Source organism: Cornus florida, unplaced genomic scaffold (assembly GCF_030987335.1).
Source record: "Cornus florida cultivar Cherokee Brave unplaced genomic scaffold, ASM3098733v1 CherokeeBrave_3.0.0_Hap2_Chr10, whole genome shotgun sequence".
Lineage (NCBI taxonomy): Eukaryota > Viridiplantae > Streptophyta > Magnoliopsida > Cornales > Cornaceae > Cornus > Cornus florida.
This window is the reverse complement of record NW_026775580.1, coordinates 112,361,378-112,380,667: the sequence shown is the minus strand read 5'-3', so window position 1 is coordinate 112,380,667 and position 19,290 is coordinate 112,361,378. Positions and strand designations below refer to the sequence as shown.

General features: G+C 34.1%; 2 protein-coding genes across 5 annotated transcripts; one reads left to right on the top strand and one right to left on the bottom strand.

Annotated features, from left to right (window-relative positions):
• Positions 1-7,568: 7,568 nt before the first annotated feature.
• On the bottom strand, positions 7,569-8,533 carry LOC132279895 (uncharacterized). Its single transcript, XM_059781951.1, has one exon. It carries the CDS (start codon positions 8,244-8,246, stop codon positions 7,782-7,784), a length of 465 nt encoding a protein of 154 aa, XP_059637934.1. The 5' UTR covers positions 8,247-8,533; the 3' UTR covers positions 7,569-7,781.
• Positions 8,534-11,438: 2,905 nt separating this feature from the next.
• On the top strand, positions 11,439-19,073 carry LOC132277218 (probable ADP-ribosylation factor GTPase-activating protein AGD14). 4 transcript variants are annotated; one of them, XM_059778997.1, is made up of 14 exons: positions 11,439-11,682; positions 11,918-12,043; positions 13,821-13,882; positions 14,041-14,128; positions 14,240-14,301; positions 14,416-14,512; positions 14,789-15,238; positions 15,721-16,443; positions 16,536-16,700; positions 16,813-16,914; positions 17,013-17,093; positions 17,630-17,798; positions 17,912-17,954; positions 18,374-19,073. In XM_059778997.1, the coding sequence occupies exons 2-14, from the start codon at positions 11,945-11,947 to the stop codon at positions 18,510-18,512; spliced, it is 2,280 nt and encodes a 759-aa protein (XP_059634980.1). In that variant the 5' UTR covers positions 11,439-11,682; positions 11,918-11,944; the 3' UTR covers positions 18,513-19,073. The 4 variants fall into 4 exon arrangements, with proteins under 4 accessions (XP_059634980.1, XP_059634981.1, XP_059634983.1 ...); XM_059778998.1 differs by having other exon boundaries at positions 11,914-12,043; XM_059779000.1 differs by lacking the exon at positions 11,439-11,682 and adding an exon at positions 11,687-11,810.
• The last annotated feature ends 217 nt before the right edge of the window (positions 19,074-19,290 follow it).

Below are 19,290 nucleotides of genomic sequence, written 5' to 3'. Positions count from 1 at the left end.
GCTATTGTTAATTAAGGAATTGATTGATCAATTAATTTAGGAACCATAGCGGTGGAATCTCACAAAAGCACGTGTCCGACACGTGGCCGTGAAACTATGGAGCATTCTAAATGGGTCTATAGAATGGCATGTGAAAATATGAATTTTCTACTTTATCCGTTTATGTGGACACTTTTTCTTGCACTTTACGCGTCAAGGGTCTTTTATTTTTATTATTATTATTATTATTTTTTTTTTTTCAGAAGGGTCTTTTAGTTAACCAGTAACCACCCACCAATTTTGTTAGTTATGGACTCGTAGTCTTTTGACTCTATTTCCTTCTCTTTGGACTAGAGAAAAACAATATACTGCCTCCCTCCCTATTTCATCTCTCCTTATTGTGAGAAAGACTCTCCGGGTGAGTCTTTCTAAAGACTTTCCCGTATGGGTAAGTACTTGATGCTATCAATCTATTATATTTTATTAAGTGAGTAAAAATATATTTATTTCAATAAGTCGTATTATTACGTGTCAACATTTAATTAACTAATGATACCACATTATCAATATATCAGGAGCATTAAAATATTTTTTAGAAGAGAGGAGGAATTGAAGAAAATTCCTTATTTAAGAAAGGGAGGAAAGGAAGGATAGAGCATCCCTTCTAAATTACCTTACAAATATGTAATTCAAGTTTTAACTTTTAATTACTTACAAAATCACTAGTTAAACCCTACTTAAGAGTTCGTTTGGAATTTCTTCTCTACAACTTAAAAACGCTTTTATTTTGAAAAATTGCGTTTAGGTGTGTTTGGTAATCATAAAAAATAATTTTAATGGTTACCAAATTTAATCATAAAAAGCGTTTTAATGGTTACCAAATTTAACTTAGTAAAGCGTTTGAATTAATCTACGCTTTTATTTTGAAAAATTGCATTTAAATGTATTTGGTAATCATTAAAAGCGTTTTTAATGGTTACCAAATTTAATTATCAAATTTAACTTAATAGAGTGTTTGAATTACGTTAGAATCTTAAACTTTTTTTAAAATTACCGAGTATAAGTTTAAACTTCAATATTTTAGATAACTATTTTTAATTAGTCAATTATTTCTTTTTTATTTTCTATAAAGACAATTACACTCATTCCTCAATCAAGTTGTTATTATCAAATATGGTAACATATCAACAATAAAATTGTTTAAAAATATATTGTTACAAAATAAATTAAAAAATAATTTTATTATAAAAAATATTTATACCACTTGCCGCAAGTTTTTGATAACTATAAAAATGCTTTTTTTTTATGTAAAATCTATCATCCTTTTCATTCCAACCAAACAAAATAAATAAATAAATAAATGTATCATTTCATCTATCCTTTTTATTATCCATTCTATTTAACCAAAAAAAAAAAAGCATTAAGAAAATTATTATTATTATTATTATTTATGATAAAGTATGAAAAAAAAAAAAAAAAAAAAAAACAAAACAAAACAAAAAAGATCGACACTGTCCATTGTTTGGTAAAATAGTAGTGTAAATATGAGGTTTTAAATATTACTTTGACATCATACATTCATACCTTCACTACGAAAAAAGCATGATCCATCCTTTCATCCACTTCCGTCCAGGTTTCGGAGAGAAACAAATCTGTAATTCCTCAACTATACCCTTTCCATTCACCATACCCTTTCCTCTCACTTTCCCCATTTACCTAACAATAATGGGAAAAAAGAAAAGAAAGAAAATGAAGTTGTTTTGCTTTTCTCAACAAGTATAACCCACCCCCACCCCCACCTAAACCCAAAGTGTGTTTTTAAAAAAACATAAACCCCTCCTATTATTAGTCCGACCATGCATTTTAGACCACCTCAACAAAATTCCAATCGGAATGGGTAATAAAGGATAGGGTTAGGTGCCAAAAAAACACCTATTTATTATTTATATAGTGTAAAATAATTCGGTGTAATGTAAAACATCCTTATATTATTAATTTGATGCAAATAGGCCTTTGAAGGCTTAAAATGATTATAATACCTTCATTTCAGTAAAATAACTCAGTTAATTGAATTAATTATAATAATGAAAATACTTTTTTACCCTTCATCTTTTATCTTCTTTCTCCTCTCCTCACCCAACCCAAACCTTCGCTGGAGAACCACCAACTTGGTTGAACCCGTTCACATCATAGTCCGGCTTCACCGACACCGCCTATTCCCACCGAGGACAACGCCGATCAACAGCTCCGAATCGCCAATCAAGTCTGAGCCCAGTTGAATCAATCGTCCAAAAGACACCCAACAAGCCTAACCGGAGCAAACTATCTGATCCAAACACCTCAATCTCTATTGCACTTCCCTCTGTCAGAGCACAATCGACCAACGCGAACGTACACGAAGTTCATGGTGAACTCAACCATCGATGCCTCCATGCTCGCTGGTCGCCAGAAACTCCGCCGTGGGTGACCTTGACCCGATTATCTGGGCCGATTCATTGCCTCCAGCGCGTCTCACCATCAAAGTTGCATCACTGCCGGCGTATGTCAGAACGCCGGTGAGTTAAGCTTTGGGTTATGAGGTGGCTGTCTTGTAGGTTAGTTGAGGAGGTGGTTGTCTCGTGGCTGTCTTGAATCCGGGGAGTGAGGCGACGGCTGTCAGGTAGATTTGGGTGACCTCCAATTGTTGAGTGCAGCGATTATGGTGGTCACCACCAATTGTTGTGGTAGTGATGCGACGGCTGGGAGTCCCTTAAAAGGGTACAAATTAGGATTTTTATATTTTCTTTATGTCATACATACAATAAAAATTAGAATTAATTTCACTCACATTGCTCATGGTTAATTTTCAATGATGTCAAAACACTATTACATATAAAAAAAACATTCTTATCCTTTAAATTTGTCAAAATTCTCTTCAATTCTAATAAAATTGTTTAAAAGTCCGAAATACCCATGCTTTTTCCCAAATTGACTCATCAACCATCCAAAAGAATTTTACAAAAAAAAATAAAATATAGGTTTAATATATGCAAGTCGTCGCGGGTACAGTGACTCGATGATGTGTTTGCAGCAGCACTCCAATATCCCTAAATAATTTTCAAATTTACAATTATGTTTATATATATATATATATATATATATATATATGAACAATGCTTGGGTCCTCCATCTGATGTGGTCCAATGTCATTGGAACATGTGTCTGCAAAATAAAAAAATTAAAAATGGGCATTACCCATTTTTTACGGGTTAAACCGTTTTTTCTTTTTTCTTTTTTTTTTTTCCTTCTTTTTTTTTCTTTCCTTCTGCGACACAATCAGCTGTCTTTCTCTCTCTTCACGGCGAAACAAATCTCTCTCCATCTCCATATTCAACCTCTATCTGAAACCCTAGTTTGCACCCTACAGTCCTACACTGCTTGCTGTCACCCACCTTCCTTTACTGCTTGTGGTTGCCTCCATTTTAAAACCCCTAAGTGTGAGTCTCTAAAAACCTAAGTATATAGTCTTCAAGTGTAAAATCTTTATAATTTCACACGGAACACTATAATAGAAATTATATACATATATAAACCTAAAAGTTTTAGTCAAAAACTCAATATATATCTAATGTATAATTTGTTAATTTATTGCTTGGTTAACATGTCTTTCTAAATTTTTTTATCTTTATTTTCATCACTTTCAATTCGATTGCTTATGGAATTTTATCCATGTATAAGGCAGTATGCTAAGTAATCCAATATTACATATAAACAATCATAAATACAAAAATTAATAGAATTTATGCAAAACATGATAATGGAAAATATATATATATATATATGAATAATTATTTCTTCTATGATTTTTATAGAATTTTGATATTTTTCTCTCTTTACTAAAAAGTGAATGATTATTTTGTTTTGGAGTTGAAAATAATTATTTATTTATGGAACAAGTTTGGACAATGAATTATAATTTATTTACTATTTTTTACATAATTCTGGGTTTTTGTTTTTACTCTATGTTTAGTTAATTGAGATTTGCATTGCAGCGAGATATAATTGCATTGATGTGGAGAGAGAAAGGAAGATAGACGAGAGTCCAGTCTCGCCCGTATCTTATAGTGTTTAAGAAGGAAAAAATAAAAAAGGGTAAACAAAAACTGTTTAACCAGTAAAGAATGGGTAATTCCCATCTTTAATTTATTTTTTATTTTTTAGACACATGTTTCAATAAAATTGGACCACGTCAGATGGAGGGTGAAATTCATCATCCTAAATATTGGACCACATCAGTCGCCGCAACAAGCGTTGCAATTCGGTGTCAATCCAACGTGGCTCAACAGCGCGATTCTCTCCAGCAACAGAGCCAATACAATGACGATAATTTCCTCAATTTGCACACAAATTCAGAATCCAAAACTTAGTTAGTGTCAAATTAATGGCACCAGAGATTAATTTTTCATAGTAATCCGATTAAGAATAAGCCACTTTGCCCAAAAACTCTCCACTTGCCACCAGCTCGGTTGGTGGTGGCGGCATCGACTTTTACTGCTATTTCCCGTGGGCTTCTTCTGCTTCTCCTTTCCAATCATGGTAGTAAATGAATCAAGGCGGTTTCTCTCTCTATCTTGTTTCGGAGATTAAGAACGCTAATTTGAAAAGCAATAAAACAGAATTTGCACCGATATATGGGTTTTGGGACTCGATGGTGACAATGTCCGAGGAGGCAAGTTGGTATTCACAGTGGTTGTGAATTGGGACTTGATGGTGGGTTAGTGATGCCGACAACACTAGCATGGCGAGGGAGGAGAGGTATATATATATATATATATATATAGGACCCAATCTTGGACGACCCAAGCATTGTCCTTTCCCAAACGAGTTTTCGTGCTGGTGGTGGGTTAGATTTTTATTTTGAAAAAACAATATCCAATAGGAATTATTATTACTATTTTTGTTGGCCGGAGAATCGCGCTGGTGGTGCTCCTTCTCTGGTGGTCCTTTCCCAAACGAGTTTTTGCAGCGGTGAGGTTCGAAGGAACCGCCAAAGGTGGCAAAAGAGGCAAACATACAAGATTCTTTGGAATATATCATCCTTGTGAAAGGACTGATTTTTTTTTTTTTTTTCCCCTTCGAATCTCTAGATCTAGGTAGTTGTTACGCCTAATAAAGTAAGCAATCTCTCTAAACTCAATTAGATGAGAGAAAGAAAAGCAAAGAAAACGCACTTATTGGACCTAAAAGTCAATCTATGTGGCCTTCTACAAAACAATTGGTAAGATGATGTTCTAAGAGAGAAATGAGTGGGTATTGATGAGACTAATTAATGGGGGTAAAATAGATAATTTAAATTGTTGATATTAGGGAATAAAAGCTACTACAAATTAGGGGTAAATTTGTCTTTCCGTATCGATGGAAAGTTATTTTGGATCTAACTGATAATGATTTTCAAATAATATTTTAATGTGATATTTAACCAAACATGAAGGGGCGTCAGTGAAATTAACCCTAAAAACAAAAAGGAAAAACATTTGGTCATTTCTGCCCTTAATGTTTGGAGAACATATTTCGACTAACAGCCTTTCGAGTTTGCCAACAACTTTCTGCCTTAAAAACTTATCAGTAGAACTCGTTACCTAGCTACTCGATGGAATCGAATCCTGCAAAAAAAAAAAATCAAAAGGCCATGTTTGCAATGAATTATCCATAAAAAGTACATGACCAACAATTTTGTAACCGGAAAAAAGAAATGGAAAAGCTTTAACAATGCACAACATTACTTAAATATTCTACTGAACAAGGGAATAGAAAACGAAAGCTTTGTCTGTGTGACAGCATAATAATTTCATAAACAAATACACACATTACTATAGTCTAGACGATATTTTACTATACAATGTTGATGTACATCATGACACCAACTATTAATCTAGTAATCCGTAACATAGTTCTGAAGGTTAAAATAATGTAGAATGCTCAAAACTTGAAACTCATTAAAATTATTTTTTTGGAAACTATAACTTAATAGCATTCAACTAACTTTTGCGATGCATAACATTACTCACTATTCTATTCAATGAGGGTATAGAAAAAGAAAGCATTGTCATAGTGACAGAGCATAATAGATTCATTAAAGAAAAAAATATATATATATCAAGCATTACCATGTGATACTGTACTATAGGATGCTGAAATATATCATACAACCAGCTATTAAACTAGTAACACATCATTTGAAGCTTAATATAATGTAGAATGTGCACAACTTTGAACCCATTAAAATAGTATTCCGAGAGCTATAAATAAATGTATCATGTAAATCAACCAAAGTACCAGAAACAAAAATTGGTTTTTTCCCGATGCAGACTGACAAATTGGATAAAGATCACACAGTTCAGGTATCGTAAAAGTAGATTTAATCTAAAATATCAACTTGACCATCCGCAAAATTAAAAGCTATGTTGTTATAGACTCACTAATAGCATATGCAACCATCCCATATATTTACTTTTACTTGGCAATTAGTTCAACATTGAGTTAAACAAACCATGACAACAAAAGAACCTCGTATTCCCATAAATGCCATAACTGATGGTCACACAACACAAAACAGTAAATAAAGTAGGAGTCATGACGCAATTCATGGCAACAAATCAAGAAATTCCATAAAAGGACAATTCATTTGCACAAGCATGTTTAGTGTTTCCACTGATGAGTGACAACTGCCATCCTAAGTTATGGAGCCATTGAAGATGGCAGATTCTCAGATAAAATTAAAGCTAATAAAACTTATAATTACCCAAGAAACTCGTTACACAAGAAGAGTCAAAACCCTAATAACTTATAATAAATAAATAATACAAAATCCTAATACTTAAATCTTTAATTAACTGAAAACACAGTAGCTGAGTTCTTCAGCATTGAGAACTGAGAAGTCTGATATAGCTGAAGTTTTTTGGGTAAAGATTATTAACTAACAATGGCTTCTTAAGCATATATCCACCATCTTTGGATTCTACGATTTATACATCTGTTGGAAAAAAATAAATACTCAATGCAAAACCAAAAAGGGAGTTTTAAAAGGAATATTCTTTTATTTTTACTTTGTCGGTATTTAGTAAAAATTTACATCAAAATTAAAGTCAAGTTAATCCCGCAAAATATGTTAAATAAACTTTATTTTTTTTTTTTTCTTCATAAATATTTTACGACAACTAAATATCAAAATATAAAAAAATTATTTTTTAAAACATATTTTACATCCAAATAAACGGAACCTAAATATCAAAATATAAAAATTTATTTTTTAAAATATATTTTATATTTAAATAAACGGAACCTAAATAACTTTTTGGGACGGGACGGTAGTTGAGCTCTAATAAAAAAACGTCAATACCCATTCAGCCATTAAAAAATCACACGCGCAATTACACAAACCTTGTTCGCTAACTTAGCTTGTAACACCAAACTTTAGCTGGCAACATCGTGTGCGTCCCATCAATCCACCGTCCACTAGAAGTTGCTTTTCCGAATTTTACTTTAGCAACTGTTCATTTACGTTTAAATAAGGCAACCTTATTTCAGAAGTTGCAATCAGTAAAGGTATGAGCCAATTGAATCTTAAATTTGGTTGACAACAATTCATATAAACACGAAGATATACGTATATATACACAGAAAAGCGGACACATCATCCTCCACGAAAAAAAAGGTTCAATTTTGAAAAGAGCCAGTCAAATAGTAGTACATGGGTATGCATGCGTGGATGTGTATATACGGTTAAGAATCTGAAGATCGGACCTCTGAACATTGTGAATATCCTAATCAGCAGATCGCTTGCCCTCACATGGAGGACTCTCGTCAAAGTTCTTCGAGGGGTAACAGGCGGTGACCATACCGACCTCAAACACCAAATCCTCGCCTTTCGATTTGATTCCGGTGATGGACCACCACTTGAAGAAAGCCCTAACCCTAATTCCTTCGAGCTCGGCGATTCGCCCCTCGACGATCTTTCCCGTGAATTTCTTGGAGTACGTGGCGAGATAGTTGTCCGGAGGGAGCGTGACCTTGCACATGCCGCCGAGGTGGACAGAGAAGTCGCCGGAGGTCCGGTTGAGTGTGTAGGTGAGGATGTCGGAGGGGAGTAATCCGATGGGGAATCCGTGATTAGTGAGCTCAGTGTGTGCCGGTGATGGTGATGTACCGGAATTAGGGTTAGGGTATGAAGAGTAGAGAGGTAAGAGGAGGAAGAGAGAGAAAGAGACGACGAATAGTGGTTTGGCCATGGTTTTGTGTACTCTTTGATGGAATGTTTGCTCTTTGATTTGGGCGGTGTGTTACTGTGTTATGTATGGAACTATGGATGAAAAACTAATGCAGTTTTTTAAATTAATCTAAAATTTATAGTACTAATAGAATTAAGACAAACACTAACAAAAAGTTGATTATTGTCCGTGGAAAAAAAAAAATCCTAACTCCCTTAAAATTTGCGAAGAATCTCTCAAAAAAAAAAAAAAAAACAAAAAATGAAAGTGAATAAATTATAAAATGGCTAGTGTGTAATTATTCCATTCGTCCTAGATGTCCATTTCGAAAATTTGGAATCACTACCACTTTTTATCTTTATTTAAAGTCATTTTTTATTCTATTACTTTTATATGCTTATATACTGTCATATTAGATGTTTACTTTGAAAATTTTGGTTCAAATTATGAGTTAAATTTTTTTAAGTTGATAACTAATATGGGATAGAGGTAATACATAATTTTACTGTAAGGTCAATTTGTCACAAAAATTTAGTCACTTGTTATGATTGTTTCAAAATTTTAGGTCCAAAATGGAGCCAATTAAGATAGACAACGGAAATTTACAAAGCAATATATATGGACATGGTGGCATAGGTAAATTTTCTTAAAAAAATTATAAGACATGATTACTGTAATGACTCGAATCCGGATGTCCGAATTATTTACCGGGTCCTTACTCAAACCCGAGGTCATTTAAGGTATTACCGTCCTTTCTTATGCCAATGCATAAAATATATATATGTCATCCCAAGACTCCTAGTACATTATATCATTAACATCACACAAAACTCACAAATGAAGATAAAATGATAGCAACATCTAAGTACATGGATACAAGTCATATGTCCATACTCCTCCGGTTTCATAAAAATGTTAAGATAAGGGGTGAGCTTAACAACTCAGTGAGTAATGTCTAAAACACCAGTTTTGGACTCTTTTAAGTCAACAACTAGAGAACGGAAAAAAAATATCAGGATCATACACCGGGAATTATTTCAATTTAAAAGATTATCATCACATAATCAGTTATAATCATAAATGTTAAAATGCCATGAAATGCAATGCATTGTGTAACCGTCCTGAGCTTGGTCTCAAACCAACCCTAAATTCCCACCTATGCTAATTGACTTTACCGAGTCGGGATTGACACTCTTAGTTTCAACTTTTTCACACCCTATACCCGGCCGCACCCACTTTGGGTCACGTTAATCGCTAATTGACTTTACCGAGCCGGGATTGACACTTTTAGTGTCAACCTTTTCATGCTTTACACCAGGCCTCACTCACCCTAGGTTGGAGTAGAAAGCACATTTATTTTCATTTTTGTATATATATATATATTCGATTGGAAGAGAGATAAGAGAATAAATTCATAATTTAATATGTTCATTGAGAGACAAGGAAATAGAAAATTTTAATTGTTTTTACCACTATATTCAATAATATTTATAATATTATAATTTATTGGGGATAATATTGTAATCTAAAATTTGTGTAATTTAAGATAATATTTAATTTAAAACTTTTATAATAGTTCATTTGTCTTCCCTCTTTTCTTTTGCTCATTTTTCGGCCCAATAAAAATTTATAAATGAGGAAGGATTTCTCATCATTTCTATTATACTTTATTTCCTTATATTATCTTTATTTACCGAACAAATTAAAATATTTGTTATTTTTATTTTTAAAAATTTATAATTATTTTTAATTAATTCATAATATATTTTAAAAAATAAATATAAAATCACCGTAAAAAGTATTCAAAAAAAAAAAAAATATATATATATATATCTTAAAATTTGAGGACAATTGGTACTTTCTAGCTTAAACCTACAGCCAAACTTTAGGAAAACTCAAAATTAATGGTATCAAATAAGAAAGAGCCCTTAGAAATCGCCAAGAATCTCTCTCCAAAAAATGAAAAAGAAAGAGAAAATCTAGAATAATGCATAATTACGTAATTTTGCTATAAATGAAGGCCAATTAAGCACTAAATTGAGTTGCTTTATACGACTGTTCTAATAGTTGGGCACTGAATTTCATGTTGCAAACACTAGCAAGATCAGTGCAGAAATCTATTTTAATGGGGACAATCATTATTAATAATGTGATGAGACATTTTGAAAAAACACTGTAAATAGTAAGGAGGGTCGTTTTTGAATTTGATTCTTAGCGGCCGCTTGGTGTTGCTTTGTAAGGATAAAAGTATTTTTGTGAGTAGAACTGTTATAAAATATTATTAATAAAAATATATTAGATGTTTAGTTATATTTTTATATAAAATATTTTTTATACTTAACGCGTAGTTAAATTTGTTTGGTAACAGTATTGTTTAAAACACTTTTATTATTAATTTTACTATATTACCTATTCAATAATAAAAGTGTGCATTAACCAAATGTAATTTCATTCTATTAAATCAATAGCTCGAAAAAATACTCCAAGAATTCTTAACAAATAAATAAATACAAAATCTTCACATACTATGAATGTCGTTGAAAAATTTAAGTTAAATTTTTTTTTAGATAAATGTAATTTAAAAAATATTTATAATTTAGAATCTTATAAGCTAAATGTAAAAAATGTAATATTGCGTTATAAATGTTAAAAATAGAAAATTAGGCTATAAATATTTAAAGAAGAACGGATATGAAATCAGGTTAGTAATAGTAGTCCTCACACTATTACACTGCTTATTTTAAAATGTTCAATAAATATTATATATATATATATATAAGATAGGTGTTATACAATGACATATCCAACTAAACAGTTTTATTGACTTATACATTATCCAGATAGTCTTTTTATTAATAGCTTCGTAATTGTGAAAAATGAAGGAGGGTTATTATATTATTGAGTAAGGCACTTGAATTATCAAAAATTAAGTATACAAAAATATAAATAATTGAAAATTTCAGTGGGGTCCTAAGGCAGTTGTCCCCACCGAGCAGTATTAGTTATAAAAAAAATGAAAATAAAAAAGGCAGAATTCAAAATTGATTAATGCCGAAAAGGAAAGAAAACTTATCCAAAATCCCTTCAAAATTGCCAATAATCTCTCTACAGAAAATGGAAAAGAAAAGCAAATCTAGGATGCTGTATTAAGTACGTAATTTTGGTGCAAATGAAGGTCAAGTACTCATAAAATCTAGTCGCCTTGTATGACTGTTCTAAAGTTTTTGGTCCAAAATGGAACAAACCAAGACCGAACGTTCCTGTGTCTGTGGACACTTTATAATCGCCCAACTCCCGTCTCTTTCCGTTTTTTTTTTTTTTTACTCTCTCCATTTTTAGGAAAAGCATAGTCCTCCAAGGTTAGCTGTACAAAGCCGTTGTTTCCAAGCCTTCACAAAAAGATCTGTTAATCTGCACATTCTAAACAACCAGTAGGCTGAACAACAAGCACGATCGGGTCAGTTCCTAAGATTCCAATATATGTATATGTGTATATATAAAGAGTTCACTTTCCTCAGATCTGATGCTTTACAAGTTCGAATTTTGATCGATGCTGTGTTCACTTCATATCTTCTGACATGACATGTACCGAATTCGTCACTGTTGTTGATGATTTTGATGTGATTTATATTGAATTTTATTTCTCTGTCTGTTTTTTTTTTTTATTATTATTTTTTTTTTTGTAAAGTTAGGGTTTTGATTGGAGTTGAAAGTGGGAAATGGCAAATCGAGCGAAGGAGGATGAGAAAAATGAGAAAACCATTCGGAATCTTCTCAAACTTACCGAGAATCGAAGATGTATTAACTGTAACAGTTTGGTATGCTACTTGTAGCCTTTATCTATGATTTTGTTTGCTTTCAAATGATTGGTTTTTTCTTGCTTATTTGTTATTTGTCCTGCCAAATCGAACGCCCGACTTGTAAAGTTGATAACTTGAATTCTCATCTCTTATTGTCGGTTAGAAGTTGCATTTAATTGTTGTTAAATTCGGTTAATGACGACTGATAGTAGTATATTTTCTTAAAATAGATATAGAAAATGCTTTTCTTACTAATGATTTGTACTAGAACCCATGGCAACGACACTTTTGAAAATTGATGAGACCATGATGACCCTCCTATTTAAGAAAAGAGGGAAAAGAAGGGCCTGCTTGGTTTGTAACTATGGAAACAGTTTTAACTGTACAAAAAACTCTACTTCATTTTTCTGAAAACTCAATTATAAAAATACTTATTTTCAGTCTGAGAACAGTTTTCTGTTTTATGAGTTCTTGAGAACTGTTTTCAGAATTACAAACCAAGCAGGCCCGAAGTTCCTCTTCGGCCTCTATTTATTTGTTTGTTGCACTGACATGCTGATGCTTTGTCTCTTCATCAATTGACAATGAATTATTGCCGTTGGTTGAAAAGTTTTGAAAGCCACCAGTATTATGTGGCACGTATATTGGTTGTGGGCACATGTATATTTGTCAACTTTATGTATCTTGAAAATGGTAAGATATAGGGATGTAACCAAGTTGACTATGTTGATGAAGTTTTCCAGTTCTGTGTCCTTTGCATCCAAGGTTTAACCGAAGTGTATATGTAGCATGTGGCCTGCCGCATGCCTTTCTTGGAAATTTTGCTTCTTTTCGAATACTCATGTCAAGTAAGAACCTTTTTAGAGAATATACTTGGGAAATTGATTTCAAATAGTATATATAGTTGGGAACTGTTAGTCAGCATAAGATATATTCTTCTAGTTCTTTTATGGGACACATCTATTAGGAACGGGACCAACTAAATTGGAGTGTCCGACTGTGTGTTTGGGAGAAATAATCTATTCATTCCCATGATTTGTCATGTCTGATACAAGTAATGTACTTGTTTTGAAGTGTCCGTGTTACAGAGAAAACAAACTAATATGAAGGACACAATCCCATGAAAGACTGGAACAAGCCACAACACTAAGCCAAGGAGTTTAAAAGTTAATTAGTTTCTGTTCATTCTTTAAATTATAGAGATGCATGTATGGGCTGGTAAATCAATTAGTTTAGAAGTTCCTGGTAAATCATTAACTAGTCAATCCTTCTAACCACCAATCATAGGCAGGACAAGCGCTGAATGATGTCCCATTTTCTTTGGAGCCCACATAATTCATTATTCTCACCTCAAAGGAATCTCTGCTGTATGAGATTTCTCATTGCAACAAACCAGAATCAGAAAATTAACTTCTAATTAGTTTATTTCTGGAAAGACACGTGGGAGAGAGTCAAGAGTCAAGATACTTCGAGCGAGGAGGAGGGGGGAGTGAAGCCATCATCATCCTTCCCTCTAGCCTATATGGATAGGTAGAAAATGGAAATAGTGATTTCAAGAACCAAAAAGTTAAAGGAAACTTTTTAAACATTTTTACGATTATTGGTTCATTCTCTAGTAATCTTAGCAAGGTGTTTTTGTCATTGATTTTTAACTTGAAAGTGAAAATTTGATTGTATTGGTTCTATGGATTTCTCTTTATGAAGTGTTCATTTCCACCGGTCTTTATTAACTTCAGGAAAAAGATGTGGTCTTTTTTTGTAAAGATGGCTAACAATTTTTTTTCCCCCGAAGCAGGGACCACAGTATGTGTGCACAAACTTCTGGACATTTGTTTGCACAACCTGTAGTGGAATACAGTAAGTGCCAATATGTGCTTTGCAACACACTGTATAAATATATACCCTCGTGTATAGAGGGGAGAGAGGAGAGTGACGGGGATAAATGATCCTAGTATGTTTTGCCCAGTTACTCATTCAATGAATGATTATTATTTTCTTTTTGAAAATATTTGCAGTCGGGAGTTCACACACAGAGTAAAATCAGTATCAATGGCTAAATTTACTTCACAAGAAGTTAGTGCACTTCAAGGAGCGGGAAATATGGTATGGATCCATATTCTCATAGATATCCACCTACCATTATTTTCATTTTTCAAATATGACCAACATCTATGATTTGTCATAATAGACCCATTTTTTGTTTCATATTTGTAGCGTGCGAAAGAAATTTATTTCAAGGAATGGGATCCTCAGCGTAATCCTGCCCCTGATAGCAGGTTATTCTTCAATTGTAGTATTTTTTTCTCTTTTTATGGTCGACGGCATCTATGCTATATCATGTTGTGTTTTTCAATACCAACTGTAGTTCTAATTCACATGTTTGCTGCCAGTAACATTGAGAGACTTCGGGACTTCATAAAGCATGTTTATGTGGATCGAAGATATACTGGTGAGAGGAGCTTTGACAAACCCCCGAGGGTGAATATGGTATGATATTCCCTTTCCCCTTCTTCCTTTTCTTCAACAAAACACCACCCCCTCCCTCCCCCCCTCCCTCCCTCCCCCCCTCCCTCCCTCTCTCTCCCTCCCTCCCTCCCCTCTCCCTTGAAGGTTATTTATTAGCATATAATACTTGTAGAAATGAATGCTACTAATTTATTGACCTCATTAATAAAGCAATATGATTTTTAAAGCTTGTTTATTGGCAGTTCAGTGTTTTATATTATTTTTATTGGTTTAAAGATGCATTTGTATGTCATACAGGGTGAAAATGAGGACTCCTATGAGAACAGAAGGATAGATGCATCTCGGGGTGGGTCTCGGAGCCCACCTTATGAGGATTCATATGAACGTCGTTACAGTGACAGACCTAGTCCTGGTGGAAGAAGCGATGAAAAAAATTACAGAAGTAGTTATGATGAAAGAAGTCCAGGATATGATGCTGATTATCGAAGTCCTGCCCGTCCTGAAGTAGTGAATGACTGGCGAAGAGAAGACAGATTTGGAAATGGGAGGAGATCTGAAGATGGTAAAATTTCAGATGGAAATTCTAAAGTTGAAGGTAGATCACCTGACCGTCAAAAGGATCTGGATATGTCCAGTCCACCTACGGTCCGTCCAATTAGAGATATTCTGAGGGATAATGTGCCTCCCCTTCGGATTATTGAGCCTCCAAAACCCAATGGTGGGAGAGCTGCTGATGTACGCACACAGGTAACAATTCTGCTTCATTAAGACATATATGGTTTATTGTTGTGGGTTGTTTCCCTCATAAAGCTCATGTTTGTACTTGTGTTATTTGTTTGACTTGTACTGTTAAATTAAAGTACATTTAGTTTGCCTTTCAAATGTTACTTTGTTTGTGGCTCAGTGTCTAATGTCCAACTACTTTGTGCATGAATATAACCTTGTTGTATGTTAAGGACTTCCCCTTCCTCCCTCTCTATTATTTGCTTCTAAAGATCTTAATTGATTTTGATATTGATATTAGCTACTTTTTATTTCTTTGCATCATTTACCTATTCTAAGCTATATATAATTTACCTGAATTATTTGCACTCAGACTGTTCCTCTAATCAGTTTTATCTTGGATTGCATTGTGTCATGCTATTATATTTATAAGATTCTTCTGTTTCTTATTCCATTTCTTTCAGAAGAAAATGATCAAGTGATATGATAAATGTTTCTAATTGCAGAGAACTGCATCTTCAAGTAGCATGGCGTCATCCAATGGGAATCCAGCGGAACTTAGAAGAGAGAATTCAGGAATTTTGATTGATTTTGATGCTGTTACTGAACCTCCTGTTACTGCAGCAGTTCCACAAGCGCAACAAATAGCTATAGGTCAATCTGGTTCACAGCCAACAACTTCATCTAACAGTGATAACTGGGCATGTTTTGATTCTGTCACAGAGGTGAAAGTATCTCAAGCTCCTGCAAATGTAAATTCACTGGAATCTGTTCTTTCGCAATTGACGGTTCCAGCAACTGTACCTGGTCATGTTGCACCCAACAGTGGTTTTCTGACTACTGAACCTGTGGGCAACATGTCAGGATTACCATCTAGTAGTATTTCACCAGTTGCATCTCTAGGCTACATGTCTGCATCACCCTTTGGCAGTGTTGCTCCATCAGCTGCACTGGTAAACAACTTTACACCATTTCCCACTGCTGCTGCTGGCGGTGTTTCAGCAGCAGCACCTGTAGGACACACTTATATGTCATCCTACGGCGGTGCAGCTCCAGCTGCACCACCAGTGAACAGCTTGATGACATTTCCCCCTGTTGGGCATTCAGTAGCAGTTCCTGGGTCGACATCGGTATTGCCATTCAATCAACATTCGCTGTTTTCTGCTACTGGTAGTCAGCCTACAGTTCAACCATTCACTCCATCTTTTGGTGGAGCTTCAAGCAATCAGGTGTGCTTCATATTGTGGTTTCTTCATCCAGTCATGTTACTCTTTTACCTGTAGTAGCTAACCCTATATTATAAACACATATATATTTGCAGCCATGGAATTCATCACTTGCGCCAAACACAATAGGAATGTCTAGTGTTACAGATGCGCAGGCATCTCAGGTTGTCTCAAAACCGGCCCTGGTGGTTGCTTCTGGTATTGTAACAGAACCGTCCCCTGTGGAAGTTAGACCTATTGGAAGAAAAGAACTGCCAATGGTAGTGGGGTTTTTTTACTTTGATTCATTCACCCTTTTTTCTTATTTTTGTGTGTATGTGGGTGTTGTATACGAGTTTCTATGTCTTATGGTAAATTGTAATTTGTCTGCAGGATCTATTTGCGCCAACTTATTCGCCTGCTATGTCAATTCCAGGCTGGCAAAGTGGTCCGCCCCGTGGATTTGTGTTCACTACGCCATATAATACTGCAATGGTATCTTGAGCGAACATGATACATGTAAATTACTTGGTTCTATTTATATAGTCACATGGCATGTTACTCATTCATAAATTTGGGTTTGTTGTTACCAGCCCATGCCAACTTTTCAACAGTCATTAAGATCAACAAATCCGTTTGATGTCAACAATGAAACTTCAGTTCAAGCTCCAACGGTATGCTTAAGATATTTCATTTAATATTGATTTACATGCTCCATCAGTTCTTCTGGTCCCTTGTATTATTTGATGATATATATATATACACACACACACACACATATATATTTTCAATAAACAGAATTAGAAAAGAAAGAGAAAATATAAGTACATTATTTTCTTACGTGTTGGCAAACCTCTTTGTACTTATAAGTTATGTTTACTTGACTGAGTGGAAGTGTGGAAAGGGAAAGTAAGCAGTGGAGGATTATTGGAGAAGGATTTATGTTTGAGTGAGTTGTCATTGATTGAATGTGGCTACTCAAACTTCCCTTATGATTGACATACAATTTAACTCACTTTGATCTACTTAATCAGTAATATACCAATGTATTTCATGTTAATTAAATACAAACTATGTATATAATTTGTATATTTGTTTGTTTTTTGGATTCTGGTAGTACACCTTGAACATTTTCTCTTTCGAGAATAATATGTGAATATTATGTAACTATATATATATATAATTATATATATTGTTTTCGGCGATGTAGTTTTCCATGGCATCCTTGCAAGGTGCTCTACCAAACATGGCAGCTTCGTCGGGCTTACTGCATACTTCCAGCCTTAATGCTCCTTCTCCTACATGGATGTCGTCCCAGCTATCTTATCCATCTGCAATACCTCCCCAGGCACCATCTTATGCATCAGGATTGCCTTCAAGTAATACTAGATATCGGTTTATTATAATCTCTTTTTTTTTTTTTTCGTTACCACATGTTGATTATAATAGCTAGCTCTTTACATGTTCTGAAATTTGCTTAATAATATTTCAGATGCATACATGGTTCAACAAGTACCCAATAACTTGACATCCAGGTAATTTATGTTATGTTCTGTCATGCTCTTATTCTCCTGCTTTCATTTTTACTGGAAGCAGGTCTGCTTACCATATCACCTCCTTAAATAAAAACCTTCAAGGAAGTTCAGAATTTGTGTGCACTTGCTGTTGTGTTTTTCTTTTCCTCAGTTATTATAATAACTTGAGAAGATTTTTTGTTGCTGTTGGAAAAGAAGCAGCCCACATTCAATTGTCCTGCATGTTTTATTTATGAAATCCCGTTCTGAAAATAATGCAACTTCACTTTTGGGAGTGCCTTACCTGAAGATATATATATTGTGTGTGTGTGTGTATATATATATATATTTCACGAGTCATTTTAGATATATTATTATGTATCAGCAGTAATTTGCAATACCTATGCATCACACTTACAAGAGGTCTGAAAACCCTGCAGGCAACAAGATGTAGTGGGATTTGCCAGTGGGGGAGCTGCTTTTGGCTCCTTAAGTTCAAATCAGCAGCCGGGTGGGATGTATTCAGCACCTGCTACCCCAAATACTTTCTCCTTTCTAGGAGGGAATCCGTTTGGATAAAAAAAGAGGAAAAAAAAAAAAGAAAAGAAAAAGAAAATGAAAAAGCAAAGGCTTTTACTCATTTAGGGACACAAGTGTCATCTTATTGATCCCTTGGAAACTATTGGGTGGAAATTTTTGGTGTAGATCAAGTTTAAAGGGCCACTGTGGAAGTTCGTTGGGTGCATTCGCGTGCTAAGGTTCAATCCTCCTCGTTGGCCGTGTAAATTAGTTGGTGCTGTAAAGAGGTAGAAGAGATGGAGTGAGCTATTTTTAAGGGCAGGAAGCATCTCCACGAGGATTGAAGCAATTTTTGTGCAGCCATGGCGATTATTGGCAAAGTATAGTGTTCCGTTGGTGATCTTTGTGATGTCCATGTTGCCATATAGTTTGTGTATTATCTTTATCTTTGGTTGAACTGTATGATTTTACAATTTTCTTCATTATTTTGTGGGAGCTTTGTCAGTGAGTAATTTGATGGAACAATACTATTTGTAGAGCTTTGCATTGCAAGTATTGTTGATAATTATCTTAATTTTGTATTTTTATTTAAATAAAATAATGTATGGTTGTCAGCTCTTATGAATTGCCCCATTTTTGAAGCTTATGTGATGATGATGCAGGAAAGTTGATTATAGCCTATGTTTAGAACCTATAGCAAGCATCTGTTTGTGTTTGACGATAAAGTGAACAAGACTTTAGTAGAATTAACCATATTTCTAAGTGAGAGAACAAATGATCAGTACCTGATACGATGCCTTAAAAACCGTTGTTGTTATTTGATTGAAGAGTAAGAATG

What these genes read in the sequence shown, in the direction of transcription:
- LOC132277218 (XM_059778997.1), top strand. Translation starts at nt 11,945, where the DNA reads ATGGCAAATCGAGCGAAGGAGGATGAGAAAAATGAGAAAACCATTCGG. An exon ending in AACCCCCGAGGGTGAATATG is followed by an intron (nt 14,513 to 14,788) that starts GTATGATATTCC and finishes TATGTCATACAG; the next exon opens with GGTGAAAATGAGGACTCCTA. An exon ending in CTTCAGTTCAAGCTCCAACG is followed by an intron (nt 17,094 to 17,629) that starts GTATGCTTAAGA and finishes TCGGCGATGTAG; the next exon opens with TTTTCCATGGCATCCTTGCA.
- LOC132279895 (XM_059781951.1), bottom strand. Translation starts at nt 8,246, where the DNA reads ATGGCCAAACCACTATTCGTCGTCTCTTTCTCTCTCTTCCTCCTCTTA.